At 38.8% G+C, this 16,519-nt stretch overlaps 1 protein-coding gene across 1 annotated transcript; it reads left to right on the top strand.

The window, feature by feature from the left end:
* Positions 1–414: 414 nt before the first annotated feature.
* On the top strand, positions 415–13,992 carry cxcl12b (chemokine (C-X-C motif) ligand 12b (stromal cell-derived factor 1)). The gene is made up of 4 exons (XM_086034448.1): positions 415–534; positions 2,222–2,339; positions 8,256–8,339; positions 11,088–13,992. The coding sequence occupies exons 1-4, from the start codon at positions 468–470 to the stop codon at positions 11,125–11,127; spliced, it is 309 nt and encodes a 102-aa protein (XP_085890574.1). The 5' UTR covers positions 415–467; the 3' UTR covers positions 11,128–13,992.
* Positions 13,993–16,519: the final 2,527 nt, after the last annotated feature.

The raw sequence follows: 16,519 nt of genomic DNA, 5'->3' as shown, positions 1-16,519 counted from the left end.
TCAAAAGGTTAAAGAAGGTCAGATTAAATTCACCTGTAAAGGTTGTCATGCATTTTAGGCCCATTTTGATTTCAGCCAAGGAGCAAAATAGATTTTTTTGGGGGGGAGTAGTGCAAATTGAACCAGCGGGGGTTGACGCATGGACCGAAAGGGGGAAAAAAAGTCAGAAAAAGATTTTCCCCCAGACTTTCTACTTGACTCTGTGCCAAATTTTTACAAGTGAGGAAGTCTCTCCTAACTTGGCATTGCTCCCTCCTCCTTCTTCTCCTCCTGCTTTACTCTCACCTCTTCTCCTCCCATGCTGGGACACCCCCTCTGCCCTCCCCCTTCTGAGAAAGTGGGTCTCCCTCCTTCCCCTCACTCTCTCTCTCTCCCCCTCTTATGTGAGGTTTTAACACAATACAACGCTGGCGGCCTCAGTCGTGCCTTGGAGTGTAGCAGACGGAGCAGCTTGAGCGAGCACCAACATGGACATCAAACTGCTGCCACTGATGCTTCTGTTGGCCGTGGTCACACATGGACCTACAAGTACCGGTGAGTCGGAATAGCTCAGTCTTACATGGCTATTATCGTTTTACTGACTACATTTGAAGACCTTTTCTTTGTTAGTTTGGGCGCTGAGGTCCTGACATTTTTCTTTGTAATACTGCATTTGGTATTCTCATAATGATTATTTCTAAATGGCTGACATGCCTGAAAAATATCTCAGAACCTCAAATGTAAAATGTTTTTCTAAATTAAACTTCTGAATTTTGATGGTCAATTGGGGTACTTTTCGCATTATTATTATTAGTAGTAGTAGTAGTATTATTATTAGTAGTAGTATTATTTGTATTATTATTGTTGTTGTTATTTAAAAGTTTAAAATGCATGATTGTTGGTTTAAATAAATTAAAACATATGCTGTATATAATAAAATAAGCGATGTGTATTTGGAGCAAGTACAACACCGATCAAAAGAATGGTATCTCTCAATTATTTCCTAACACAATTTTTTTTTTTATCTTTTCGCATAAAACTGGTATATGCGAGATGTTTTTTTCTTTTATCGAACAACAAATGGTCATCTAACAACACTGCATGTTATCAACTTTGTTGGCCCACTTTAGTGTCTCCTTATGTTCCTTGCCAGGTGTCAAGTCAGACTGTCGAGCCGCCTGGCCTGCGCTTATGTAAAGCTTGTTGTTTCTGCCCTGCAAGCACCTCCACATTGCATATTAAAGACTTGTGTGCATTTGGCTTTTCTCTTTGCTTTCTTTTAATTAGTTTCTAATTGGGGATAAACAACACGCTGGTGATAGCAGTGGATGCTCGCTTCGGGTGCCAGCGCTGCGTGCTGCATAATGATCCCCTCGTTTGCATTAGAAAGGGGCATCGGCTGATATTACTTGGGTCTTTGCCATTTGTGGTGGCGCATTTGATATTGAATTGTGTCAACAGGAAAATCCTTGCGGGGCATTTTGAGAGCCATCATTTTGGACCAATCCGCAAGCTGAATTATGGAATGCGCGTATCATACTTTGATGTTTGGCGTTATCAGCTTGCATCTGCAATAGTGCACGGGGCCCCACGAGCCTGCATGCTGGTGGCACACGGGTGATTTGTAATCATTTTAAGAATGTACTTAGGGTGATTTCCACTGAGGCTGTGGGAGTTGCAGAGGGCTCTTTTATGAAAGAGGGCAACATTAGAAATTGTGTGTTGAGGAGCCTTTATTGAGAGAGTGGTCAGGCTGAATACGTTCTGACTGAAAAGCTAAAATTCTGTGGTCTGTGTGTGGGGGAAAAACGAAAGTGGTCAAAAAGGGACTAATCTCTTTTTAATGAACATGTTGTCGAGAGCAATTGCAGATAAACTTGTATGTTCCCATGCTTTGGAAAGATGTGACAGTAGATTTAACACGCTTTTATCACATCCAATGAGGGAAGTCAGGGATGTAATCGCGTCCCCTTTCAAGAGATTAATTCCTTATAATTCGACATTACATTTGATCTTTCACTGAGTAGTGTCATGAATTTTTTCGTCATCCTCTTTTTGTCATAGTATGAATGCATGGAAAGATGAATCATACTGGTTCAATCATATGTATTGTAAATAATGTGTATATTTTCTTATTAGGGGCATGCCAAACAAAGTGGCTCTCGATTGCCTAAAAAGAAGATGTGAGTTCTCTAGTTTTGTATTAATCGGACATATAATTTTCTCTTTGGTGTGTTTGCAGCAAAGCCCATCAGTCTGGTGGAAAGGTGCTGGTGTCGTTCTACTCTCAACACGGTTCCCCAGCGCTCCATCAAAGAGCTCAAGTTTCTCCACACACCCAACTGCCCCTTCCAAGTCATGTGAGTACAAAGAAAAGATTAGCACCTCAAATAAATGTCTGCCGATGGTTTGCCTGTTTTGAGTATTTCAGGAAGATACAGAAACTTTCTTTGCCAAATATTAGTGACATTTAAATCGCGTCAAGGTTGTCTAGTACAGCGTCCATTGATCTGTAGTTTTGGTCTAAGGAAAAGGTTCAAGTAGCTAGGCAACAAAACAAACAACATGTTTTATTCATTACTTTGATTTGATTTTCACGTGTGAACGTAAAATACTTGGCTGGGCTCTGACAAGCTGGAATATATAAATTCCACACGCGAGGCGTAAATCACAAGTTGCCAAGTGGTACAAAGTTTTTGTACACGCTAACAGAAAAGCAGCGCTTTTGTTTTTGTTGTTTTTAGATCGACAAGTGTGACAAACCAAACAAGGGAAATGCAGGAATACTTGTCATGTATGTACAGACATACGTACTGCAGTCGCACGTTTAATAGGACAGCAACTTTTACAGCTTACGTTTTGGTTTTCAAAATATGTGAGGAACATTCATTGAACTTGAGTCCTGCCAAACAATGTCCTGCGAAGATGTGGGAAAATAATGTATGATTAAATGTAATGAAATTTGAAATACTGTGATTGACTGGAGACCAATCCAGGTTGTACGCCGCCTTTCTCCCAATGTCAACTGGGATAGGCAGCTGCTCAAACACGAACCTAATGAGAGAACAATTGCTATAGAAAACGGATGTATGGATGGAAGGAAGGGTGATATACTGAATAGGCCTAGCCATTTATCCATCCATCAATTTTCTGGTGCGCTTTCCTTGTTCAGGGTTGAAATGAGCTTGAGTTTATATTCAAGTGAAAAACGGGCCTCACCCTGGATTGGTCGCCGACCTTGAGCCCAAGCTGCCTGCACCCAAGTCAGGCAGAAGAGTGTGTGTGCGCGTCTGCGTGTATCTGCCTGTATATATCACAAAAGATATATAGCTAATCAAAATTAGAAGTTTCAGAATTTCAAATCCAAAATTAAATGTTAGTTAGGACATCATATTTTCTAAATATAAACTCATTAGAAAAATCAATTATCTGGCTCAACCTTTGAAATATATTCACATTCAACAAATTCAATTTTCATAGGAAACTTTAGACATTTCTACAGTGCAGGTTAGAGCTGTGCATTTTACAAAAAAATTGAGTGTCCATTATTCGTCATCCGACTGCAGCGTGTGTCCCATTCCGTCGTCCGTAATTTGCCTTTTTTTCCGGGGGGGAAAAATATTGTATCCGCCTTGGGCCTATTTTTAAACATCGGCGGGTCCGACTAAACTTTGACTTTCTTCTTAATCAGTCTATTTTCAAAAATGTTTCCGTCGTTTGTAAACTGTCAACAAAACGGGCATCCATCAGTGGCAGAAAAAACGGGCCGGTCCGTCAGATAAACGGAACGCCCAGCTCTGGGGTAGATGCAACGAGACCTGAAAAGTAGCAATCGTTGTGCATTGCTTTATGTGTTATTGACAAGCAGCGCACACTGTTAATGTGTAATATTACAACGCTACTTATTGAAGTTTAATTTTTTGTACAATGTTAAAATTATCCAAATGAATTTGTTGCGCTGCGAATGAGGAACGAAGTGACGGCCAAAGCTCGAGGGGGCTCTTTATGTTTTGCAAAGGAAGCAATAATTAAGAGTCAAAGTGATTACCTTTGTGTTTCTGTTGACCCCCCCGTGTCCCTTTTCCATTTTCTTTTTTTTTTTTTTTTTTTTTTATCTGCCGCCTCCGACCGCACAGCAAGGCTGAGTATAATGTCACTGGCCTGGAACACATTAACTCAAAAGCCTCATTCATTAGTTTTCTATAGAAAATCAGGTGGCAGAAGCCTCACAGCCAAAAGGCGAAAAGGCTGCCAAATGAGGAGGGGGTGACTTGTGACTGCTTGGAGCGTGAATGAATAGCAAAAGGGCGCAAAGGGACACGGAGAGATGCGAGCAGCCCAGAGGAGTCAAGAAGTCATTTAGGCGAGGCGAGAGGGGAAATACAGCTCGCTCCTCTGATATCTCCATTGAGACACATGAAAGCACATTGAAGTAACATTATACTCCTCTGTGACCCCCCCCCCCGCCCAGCAGTGTCCCACCGTGCTCCCCAGTATGACCCCCACAACTCTTTGCCCACTCATCCCAGCATGCTGTTGGTATTAACTTGCTGTGAAGTAATTACTACCTGCTGCTTGTGGAACTCCAGCCAAGTCAATTAGAGGTGAAGCTCCGAGTTGCCGGGCCAGACTAGCAGACAGATAAACAGGACGGAGGAGGGCGCATCAAAAACAGGATGGAGGTCCCCAGCGGATGGACCTGCCACCCCTAATAAAAGAAGAGGAGGGGAAGAAGAGAGAGAAAGTAAACACAGATTCAGTTACGGAGCTCCTGGCATGTTGGTTTGAAGGACTGGATGCTCGGGGTCTCTTTAAAGTGGAGATGCCATTTGCTCGTGTGAGGTGAGGAACACAGAAGGTGGCCGGTTCAAGCGACTTGGGGTGTTTCATTTGTGGAGCAGTGTGACGGAGATATGGAAGCAGGGGAAACACTCCCCTCATGCTAACTCTCACACATGACCTTTTGCCACAGAGGTGTGACACACACGTTAGGAGCCGTGCCGGGTGCCCCCGACTTGTGCTGTTCCAAATCTGCACCTAAATATTTTGAAATGTTTCCATCACTCATGAGCAAACGCACACACACACACACTGTAACCACAACAATGGTAATTACACTAGGAACACATTTATATCCCAACAATAATATCAGTCCACAACCATTAACTTGTCTTGAAATCCATGTTCAATACGTGCAAATATTTATACATTAAAAGAAGCAATAATAGTAACAAAATATATATACAGTTATACTATATAAAATAACAATATTGGTTCAAATACATCAAGATAGAAAAAAGATTTCTCTCTTTTGCCTTCATTTGAAGGTGATTTGGTAAGTAATAAAAGTTAAAGCACACACTTTCACAAAAATAAAAATGAAATAATAAAAAGGGAAATAATTACCGGGGATTCATTTTCTTAAGACCGCGGCTTGTGGGAGAATGTAAATATTAATATATATCTTTATGATGATAGAGATCTTAAATGCGTCCTTTGGTTCTTTTAATTGCAAACAAAGGTCCCTTTTTCTTCTTTTGAAGCATAAAAAAATTTTACTCGAGTATTCTCGGACAAGAGTGTCTAAAATAACCCTAATTTGTATCCGCTAATCATTCGCTTCAATCACAGTTCAAATGAACCACCGGTCAGATCAAAAGGACTCACCAAACTCAAAGTTTACATCAAACAAATGTGCACAGATGTTTTCGACTCTGTGCGATATCACACAAACAGGCAGGAGATTAAGGCTTATTATCAATGTTTTGTTTCTGAAACTACAATGTGACAGAAGTTTTTTGATCTGCTTGCACACCTTCAAGTCTGAGTACAACTGGTGGGAAGTGGCAACCTGCATACTTTCCTTCAAATTCGTAATATCGTGTACAACAATTTGGAAAGTAATAAGTATGAAAGCAATCAAATGCAAACGTCCTTTATAGGATTCATTGAAATACAGTGTCACCTCAAAATACAAACAGCTCTCTAATGTTTGCGCATCCCTTTCCTTCTGACATCTTTACTTTGCCTGTGTGTGTGTGTGTGTGTCTTCTGTTTTGTTTGTGTGGTATGCAACATAAAATAGGCTAAAATAATAAAAACATATTGCGATTTTAAAGGTGACAAGTGGTAGGTCGTAAAGGTTAAATTTAATAAGTTCATTAAAGGTAGAGTTAATAATGTATTGTAACAGAATATTATTAATGTTGACTTCTTTTGAGATTTTTTTCCAAATCACAACAAATCGGAGGTCGACCAGCAATAAGTCATGGATTGTGTTTCAGATTGAGTCCCCAAAAAATATAATTGTTGGACTACGTGGCCTTTTCCATTTTTTATTATAAACATTTCATTTCAAAGCATCATGTTATTCTACTGATTCTTCTTGGATTTCATTACAGTATACAAATCCTGCTATCGTCCATAGGTGAGAATATGAGTGTGAATTCTTGTTTGTCGATTGGCTAGCGACCAGTTACCGGTTTTACCCGCCTCTCTCCTAAAGTCATCTGGGATAGGTTCCAACTCATCTGAAACACTAATGAGAGCAAGCACTAGAGAAATAGATATTCTGTTTTGATTATCCACTTCATTTAGAAAAAGAGGTCTCTATTTTCATGCAAGTGAGAGTCTAGCATGTGGCGCGGTTCAACTCTGCACGGAGGTGGGCTAGACCAACTTCTGGGTATTTGAAAAAGAGCATTTTGCGAGATTGTGTTGGATTGGTGGCAAATGATGTCAGCTGTGTTCACGCCCACAGCGGTGCAACCTGCCCTTTTTAACACCTTGGCTTGCCTGGATTTCTGTGAAATTGCCAACACACAGTCCAACACGTCTCTGCGTAGATTTATGCCGCATACCATGCCAAGTTTGTGCCAGTCACGAAAACAGAGCTAGATGAACATGGTCCTCGCTCTCACTCTCTCTACTGCAGCTGCTCTCCCGTGGAAACAGAAGAGTGTTAATTTCTCACAGCTGGCCAGGGGTTGACAACCTGTCATGCTCAATGAGCATTACATTTGCAGCTCACATGTGTTGGAGGACGTGCTGGGCTTCTTAGGGCTTAGCTCAGGTGCTTCTCCGTTTTCATTATATGAGTCTAAGTAGTAAAAAGTCTCATGAATTGTCATCTAACGAAGAATCCTTGTTTTCCCTTAAGAGACAATGAGGTCACAACACTTTTTACACAATGTGAGTAAGATGTAGTGGTGCCATTATTCCGAGCGCACTAAAAGATATTGTTGTGATTTATAAGATAGAGATAAGCTAAAAATGTCCAGAACCAGCACATAATCCTTTAAGCGTTTACGCAGCAGAAGGTCATTAGCTTTACCTTTTATCACTTGACTATATGATATTTATTATCCTATTGGGAATAATGAATGTGCATTGAAGTGAAAAAGAGCACGCATAACTCCCACTTTTGACTGTCCAGAGACAAACGGTCCGTATTGTGCATTTACATACATTTGTCGTCACATCACTGCATCTCAGTGTTCCAACTCTTTGATTTGATCTTGCCAAAGAAGCTTTTAAAATGTTTCTCTTTTGGTTTCATTGCAACTTTATAGGCAGAGGATGCTCCCTGGACAATGCAGTGTTGAATTCGTGTCAACAATAAACCTGATTTATATAGGACATCAAAAACATATTGCCTCACACATAAACTTGAAGCGCCACTTGAAGTGGAGAACTAACTGAAGGAGGCCTTTTTGTGGGTCAAAGTTGAATGGAACATAAACATTCTTCCCTGATCTTACATCATGTCACGAAAGTAGACATCCATCCATTCAGCCATTTTCCGGAAGAGAAAGTCTCTCAATGGAGCACATACAGGCCTACTTATGGAGAACACAATATTTATACTAAATTGTCTGTCTGTTTTAATTAGCGGGACATATCCTGGTTGATGGAAGATAATGAAATATGGCGGGGACATATAGGTTTTTATTCTGGGGTGCAGCCAATGGCTCCAAACTAAAAATAAAAATAAAATGAATTCCTACGATATCAAAAGGAAAAAACGTTTTTGTTTTTGTTTGCTGGTTGGCAGGCTAAATTCCGGTTCATGGAGGATAATCTAAAATAACAGTTATTCTATATCCAAATTGTATGATTTTTTCCCCCCCACTATACACATTCCACTCTGCAAAGTTGATAGAAATCAGTTATCATTTATTGCAGGGTCCTGCAAACTAACCTGCAGTCAAAGCTGCAACTCATCCCTGTCTGAAAGCAACACTAATAATCAAATCCTCCTTGTCTTCATCCCACAGTGCTAAGCTGAAGAGCAACAGGGAAGTTTGCATCAACCCAGAAACCAAGTGGCTGCAGCAGTACTTAAAGAACGCCATAAACAAGTAAGAAAAAAAAAACTCTCTCTCCTTCTCTCTGAGTGAGCTCGAGCAACACTGACAAAGACAGACGTGAATAATTGTAATTTAGAGCCTGCGTAGTACAAATGAACCACTGTTACAAATTTCTGCTTTACTGTCTTGCTGGTAATTACTCAGGCGAAAGAAATGACTTGGTTGATGTAAGCAGCCTGAATTATCATGTGTGAAATGATGTACATGAAGTTAAAATGGGTGATAAATCTGCCTGTGGTGCGCCTGCTTCTTCCTTTCTCATAACCTTGCGCCTGAGCATCGCAGGCATCTTCAGTGCGTTCATCATCATCAGCTCACACGCCGCACTTAATATACTTTAACGCAAAACTATGTCAAATGGACTTTTAAATGCATTCTCCGCACAATGATCACCACTAATTGTTGTGAGTTGCTGTGGCCGGGGGGCAACACTGGGGGAGGAAAGTTTACGAAGTCTAATAACAGTGGCAGAACATTCACATTTTAACAAGCCATGTTGTTAAAACGTACAGTACACATTCCTCATAATGAAAACCCTCCTAAAGTGTCGTACTAGAGATTATTGCCAGGCTGCATATCTGGTTCTTGAAACACTCTTCACACTCACGATGAGAAGACAAACCATTCATGTGGATGTATAAGTTACGATTTGTGCATGAATTTCACTAATCACCGTCCAGCTTGCGAATGTTACTAGATCAAATTCAGAAATTAGGTGACCTGTGATTGGTCGTTACCTGAGACCTGAGCAACTGTGATGTCATTTTCAGTCGACAACAAGTGAAAAAACGGCCGCCCCCTGAGATGGCTAAAAACGGGTGGATTTTGCTGCTCACCTCAATTTTTGATTTTAGTTATATAGCTATATTTTATTTATGTACTTTGTATTAAATGTCTTTATTTTATTTTTGGAGGGGAAGTCAACCCCAAGATTTTCTTTTCAACGCAAGATCGATCAGAATGTCGTGTTTAGAATAGTCGGGCTGCAAAGAAGATATTCTTGTAAAGATTTTTGGCTCAAAAACTTTATCTCAAAAATTGAGTACTACATAGTTCTCAATCTTTGCCCGTTTTCATCAAGTATCTTCAAACATGTATAATGTGTCGAGAAACAAATCTCTGAATTCACTTCACACTATCTTTAAGTTAAGTGAACCAAATCCGGTTCCTTGCCCTCTAAATCATTATGAGCAGCATACTCCCTTCTCAACTGTTTTGAACTGAAAGAAGAAAACGTGGTGCTAATTTAACAGGGAGAGTTATTTTGGCTTGGTTGCTGCAAGGAATTGCTGAGGGAATTTCTGCTGCCGACTTTTAATGTCTCTACATGAGACTGTACATGTTTGGCATCACATGTTGCGAATATCAACCATAACATTTCCCAGGGTGTCCGATGAGAAGATTGTGCCCCAGCGTGGGAACAGATGTTTATTATTTATTTTTATTAGTGCACTTCACATGTTTTCATAATACAAGTCATATCAACAATTTCTAACTCCACCTGGTAGTCCGAACTCAAATGCATCACATTACATCAATGTTGTTATAACTATGGTAAACTAGGTAATCTAAAACACAAAATGTGATATGAAACGCGGTGATACATCCACACCGCACATATGCGAAACACACACACATGAATAAAGGACAGCGTTTTTTTAGCCCCCTTGTAAGGCACATGGCTGCACTTCATCATCATCACTCTTTTCATGTTAGATGACTTCTAGGTCTACTGTACATTGCCTGTAAGGAAAAAAAAATCATGCACCTCATAAACATGAATGCTATTTAAAGGAGAACAACTAATCGTATACATTTTACGCGAACGCTGTGTTGTCCTTTCAAAACAGTTAGAGTAGGGGTCACCAACGTGGCCTGCGGGCCTGTTCTAAAAATGGCTCACCAGTGATGAGGCGTTGTGATTTCCTGGGAATGATGTAGAAATGATCATTCAAAAATGTAAACACTTGTCTTGCATATTGATATTTGTTGGTTTATTACCTTGTGAAGTCATTGATAATTATTGAGAAATTATTAACTCGATTCACATAAATATACAATTCCATTAATTACATCATAATACATGATTAAAGCTAATTTGAGGAAACGTGTTATTTCAGAAGTAGGTATCAAACTGGTCGCCCTTCACACTCATTAAGAGTAGCTCTCAGGCTTAAAAAGGTCGGGGACCGCTAAATTAGAGAAATGCTTAACCATGGTGATTTGTTCACCACATTTCCTCTTGTTCAATAGCAGAGAGCAACAGATGTCTGTGAAGGTGCTCATTTTGAGTATATAAAATGAAATTGCAATAATAGAATACAATTTTATATGTTCTGTGTACTGTCTGTCACATGCTGTATAGGCAGTGTTTTGTGTGAACATAATGTCGAGCCTGACACAAAGTGGTATCAGTCTATAGTCATGTAGGCTATTGTTTTTTTTAGGATCAAAATGGAGGCGTCTTTTATCTGTTGGAGTGGAAGACGTGCAGAATACAAATGAATGTGCATTATTAGTTGAATCACTACAGTCTATTAAATATAAAAGCCCTAATTGCAGTGCAATTGATATAATCTGTAAGATATCTGAAAGAGAAGTCATGGGCACACAGCAATGTGTCCACAATATTTGACGACGACAGTCACGCAATTGTGAAGGCAAATTCTTAGGAAAGAAGGGATGCAAAAGAAGGGAGAACTTATTCGCCAGTAAACATGTTTCCAAATGTGTGCGCAGGGTGAAGAAGTCGAGAAGACGCAACAACAAGAAGAACTAAGTCCGAGGGATGTTTTCTATCAGGTCGAGCACCCTCAGGTCCAACCTGTGTACCTCCTTACCACTGCTACGGATGTATGTAAACACGCTGTATGTAACCGTCCACCTCTCTGGACTGCTTGCACAAGAAGCACTTCACCGCCAATCTGTGCCACCCGCCACAGGCCTCTCTGGGCATCCACAGAGTGCCACCCCCACTCCCCAACCCTCCACGGTAGCACCAAGTGCAATTAAAGCCTGTCTTGGGACAATGGATGCAAGATAACGTCACTTGTGTTTGAATGAGTGCTGGCTGATCAGCTCAAATGACAATATGTGTGCGTACAAAAAGGCATTTTGAACTTTCTGTCTGAAAAGCCTTTTGGATAATGAATGTGCCCGCCGCCTTAAATCAAGTGTCCTTTAAACATTCAAATCCTCAAAGGAATTATAATTGGTATCATCTTTATTGGCAGGTCATAACACAACTCTCACAACGTCTTTTGAAATGTTTGATTTGTGCTATGATCAAGAATGTAAATGATCCAGTAAGTATACTGTATATATTCTGATTTTCTGACTTATGTATGTGAAGGTGGCACTATTTTTCAACCCTATTTTTTAGGGGTGACAAACGTGCTACTAACAAGCACTGATCATGTGGTGCTACATATTCATTTTAAACTTCGGAAACATTTTTATTCATAAGGTTTGTACTGTTTAGTTCATGCAAAGCTATAATCAGTTCATGTCTTCATTTTTGGGAGCATCTCTTAATGGTCTGATGACATAAGTTTACGTAAAGGGCATCCAGTGCAGAGAAAGGTGATGAAGAAAATGCAAAAAATGCAGTTTTGGTGTATGTATTGTGTGTTAATGCAGTTTTTACTGATTGAACATATCAGTATACTTTAGAGACCAAATATTTATTCAGTGCAACAGGCAACAATATGGAACCTCCGCAGTAAGATCAGAATTCCATATCTGTTTAGAGAGAGTTTTTCTGTTTTTACATGACTGACTCAAAACATTAGAGCAAGTTGACTGCAGTATTCTCATATGCATATTTTTGGTGGGGATAGTATATCAAACAGCTGAAATGTCAAAAAAGGGAATGTTCATGATTGCAAAGAGAACGTTGATTTATCTTTTATTACACGAAAATAAATATATTTGAGCCACTTTATTATCAAATATGTCTTGTTAGTGTTACAGTTTTTATTTTTATATTGTGTATATGCCTAATGAATGATTTTTGAATGCAACCTACAATAAATGAAGGCTAGAATGTCACAAACAAAAACAAAATCCCGGTTTCATCCATTAGTTTATGAATACAATTTGTAATCATTCATGACAAAACTGTATGAAACATTTTCTTGCACCAGAAGAATGATATTTTTCTACAATGTTAATGTTAAAAGTCAGCAAAGTCAATTAAATCCTGTCCTCCAATTGTTTTTGTTCTCTCTGCTTTCATTCATTCAACAGTGGTGATGTCTCCTCTAAGGATTTTACTGTTACATCTTGTTTTGATCCGTCCAACAAATTGAGAATTAAAGTCAATATTATTGTGCAATGATTGGAGACATATTTCAGCCCAGCCACACCAAACACTTGATTAGCTTTTAAAACCCTTACTATTTATATTTAGTGTCAGCACAGCCTATGAGGCAAAGCAGAACAAAAACCGCGGCTTGTGATCCAAGCGATCAACATGTGCTTTCTATTAGGACACTCCCTGTACCCCGTAGACTTTCTCTGCTTAACTATTCTCATAATATGGAAGTGGTGGTTGTGGTCTTTGTTAACTTTATTTGTTGTGCTTGACAATTGGCAGGCTGCTTGCTAACAGGCTCTAATCCAATTTGGTGGCAGCCAGCAGTGCAACAAGCATTCATATAAGTCTTATAAATATGAACGGCCCATAATTTCATGTCGAGCTAATTCCTCACCACAATGCTGAATCAATTCATTAGACAAATGGAGAAGAATGACTCCACAATGCCGTAACAATATATCAATATTAGAGGTAATGTGAGCACCTCCATATGTTCATATTGGTGCTTATTTTAAAGAGAAAGTCAACCCAAGCATATTTTTTTCAAGAATATGTTCTATGTAGGCCCACCAGTTGAAACAAGTCATTCTGATTAATATTGCATTTGTGGAAATAGAGTTAATCCACCCGTTTTTAACCATCTCAGTAGCCGGCTATTTTGTCACTTCTGTCCACTGAAAATGACATCACAGAAGTTCAGGGCTCAGGTAACGAACGACCAATCATGGTTCAGCTTCAGAAAACAGGTGAGCTGTGATGGGTCGTTACCTGAGCCCTGAGCAACTGTGATGTCATTTTCAGTCGACAACAAGTGGCTCCCTTAGATGGCAAAAAATGGGTGGATTTTGCTATATTCCATAAACGCAATATTAATCAAAAAGCCCTGTTTCAACTAGTGGGCCTGCATAGAAAATATTCTTGAAAAAAATATGTTTGGGTTGAAAATACTCCTACATAAAAAAAGCATAGGTGTTGCTAATACTATAAAGAATAATTACTAATATACTGTATTAAACAAACATCAAGGATTTTCTTAACAATTGCAATATATCATTATCACAATGCATGTTTGTAATGACACTTTGTGTATTTCTTTTTTTTTTTCAAAGCTGTTTTGCATTTACTTGTTGGTATGCAAAAATAAGTGGGGCATGTCATTTGGACACCAAGAAAATGTGAAATAACTGAAATCTTTGTAACCTGCTTTTGACATATTTTATTAACATATGTCATATATTAGCATTTGTATTTTGTATGTAAACCAAGAAACAGTATTTTAGCTATCATACTCAAACCCCTTTTGCAATAAAGTCACATGAAATTAAATCTGAAAAATCTTCCTTGCTCTGATTTCACTTGTTGTTTTGGAAATTGTTGCCATTGTAGGTATAGCCAACTATGCACAACCATAATATCCATAGCTACTCAGTATGTCATCATCCACAAGCAGCATTACTGCAATAAATCATGAAATGTGAGGAAAAAAATGTGTAGAGGCAGTGTAAAGGATAACATCCACATTTTTCAAATGTGACACAAACAATGACAGTTTCTTGTATGTACAAAATGTGCAGCCACACAAAGTAGCAACGTGACCTCAAATTTTCTATAATGTGTCCTTTGTGAAACTAAAAGATCTTTTAGAATAAAAGCCAATAAGAATTTTTGTCCGGATGGGCAGGCCAAAAGATTTCATTTTGAAGGTAAGACACGCTGCAATATACCCTTTCACTGATTTGAAATTAGAAAACACACTGCACTCTTGCTCTGCTATAGCGTTTGCGTCTCTCTCTGTCCCACTTGAGGTGCTATAAATTTTGTGTTAATCCTTGGCAAAATGGAGCAATGAGTCAGACCTCTCAAGCCCCAAAGCTCACAGCACATCACTAGTCCCAAGTCAGTTTTTAATGGGGGACTGACTGTCAAACTAAAACGGTGTAAAATATTTTACTGACCATCTTGCAGACACAAGTTCACTTAAGGGAGGGCATTTTTAGCCATGTTTGTTGTAATGAGGTTGTGTTCTATTAGCTTAATGTATACGTTAATCATTATGTAACACATGAACCACATTTCCTTTTTTTTTTACTTTTTTGGCTGATAGTGTTTGGGAATATCACACAGTGTAACTACTTAATACAGATTCTGCTCAACAAATAAGACCAGGAGCTTCTCACCAAATGTCAGCTGGCATAGGCTCCAGTTTACCTTCAACCCTAATGAAGACACTTAAGCACTAGATAAAAGAGATCAATGAAAATGTCTGGGAATGCCTACTTTAGATCCCTATGTTACCACTAAATACTAAAAGTAACTATGTGGTGTCTCTCTAGTGTATGCAATTGAATAGATTAGATTGAAAAGACTAATGTTTGTGTTTTGTTTTTCATTTACATTTTACACAATCTCCCAATATCATTGGAATTTCGACATACAGTATACCATTAACTTAATATAGCACGTGAATATGGTCTGTTATAGCATGATTAACCAAATTCCATCTCAGACAAGATGATAAAAATCTACAAAAATTGCTGTCACAAGCAACAATGCAAGAAGGATCACATAGCTTTTTTTGCCAAACTACACGCAACACACTAACGAACAGTTCCGTTTGAAAGGCACATTATCCACATTAACATGCTTGCCTGAGATTTTAACACCTAGGTGTGTTGAGTTGCGTTGGTTCATTGCTCCCGAGGAGCACCGGGGAGCCCACGGAGCTCCAGTGTGTCAGCTCTAATCAAGAGGAGCCATGCTGAGCGGATTCATTTCATGGTGCTGCTCTCTCCTCTGACCTGTGGCCAGTCATATGAGCAACACGAGACCCTTTTTGGAGGTGGACCAAGTGCTTTCCAAGGTCAAGGTTGCATGTTTGGGGCCTTCTGGGCCCATTCAAAAATGATTATTGGATTTCTATACTGTGCTTACTCAGCTGAGGCTCAGCTATGATGGAGGTGGTGGACACATGTACAGGATGTAATTATTAATATGGCTTTTAGCAGACAGCCAGACATGCTGCATTCAAGTGAGAATTTTTACTGTTTTATTTTAGGATTTTTTTTTTTCACAATGTCAGCAGCCTAAAATGTTCTTATTAAAGCTAGATTCATCATGACAAATCAGTTGTGAGTCACAGAAATCTGTCCCATGGGCTCATTGGGGTTGGTTTTCACTTGTGTGCTTTGGCCAACTGACAATAATAAAGCAGAGACAGCATCAGGTGAAGCAAACTAATTATTTTTCAGGAAAACAAAAAGCAAAACCTCACACACAGCTGGGATCACACACACATGCACACACACGCACGCGCACACACAGTCTTTGCTTACTTATCGATACGAGAAATACATCTAGGGTAGTTATGCACTAAATATGTAATCATATATTAATAAATAATAAATAATTAAAAATTAAGTGAAGCAGATGTGAAATAAGGGTCTTTTAGTGCTATTTTTAAAATGTAATTTGAGAGAGACAGCCTACTATTTAATGCAGTGTTGAATGTGATTACTTAATCATTAAAACAAGCACATTAAAAGGTAATGTAGACTAAAACATATTTCTGTTTTTATTTTTTGTTTAGTTTTTAGCCCCTTTTTTATATAATAAAACACTTCATATATCTTTTAATTCAGGTGTGCTTTATTAATTTGGAATTTATATATTTCATAATATGTCATTAAATATGCAACTAATCTTTCCATACCACTACACAGGATAAAGGTAATTTGGATTGCAATACAAAATATATGGCTTTTTCTTTCAAATGTTAAAAAAACAATTTACTTCAAGATCAGAATTCACAAATACAATTTATCGGGAATGTAATTCAAACTTGCCTCTGTTCCAG

Source organism: Filicampus tigris, chromosome 6, assembly GCF_054856515.1.
Source record: "Filicampus tigris isolate MCC_2025a chromosome 6, RoL_Ftig_1.0, whole genome shotgun sequence".
Lineage (NCBI taxonomy): Eukaryota > Metazoa > Chordata > Actinopteri > Syngnathiformes > Syngnathidae > Filicampus > Filicampus tigris.
Note: the sequence above shows the minus strand (reverse complement) of the source record. Positions and strands in the feature narration are given on the sequence as shown.

What these genes read in the sequence shown, in the direction of transcription:
- cxcl12b (XM_086034448.1), top strand. Translation starts at nt 468, where the DNA reads ATGGACATCAAACTGCTGCCACTGATGCTTCTGTTGGCCGTGGTCACA. An exon ending in AACTGCCCCTTCCAAGTCAT is followed by an intron (nt 2,340 to 8,255) that starts GTGAGTACAAAG and finishes TTCATCCCACAG; the next exon opens with TGCTAAGCTGAAGAGCAACA. An exon ending in TTAAAGAACGCCATAAACAA is followed by an intron (nt 8,340 to 11,087) that starts GTAAGAAAAAAA and finishes ATGTGTGCGCAG; the next exon opens with GGTGAAGAAGTCGAGAAGAC.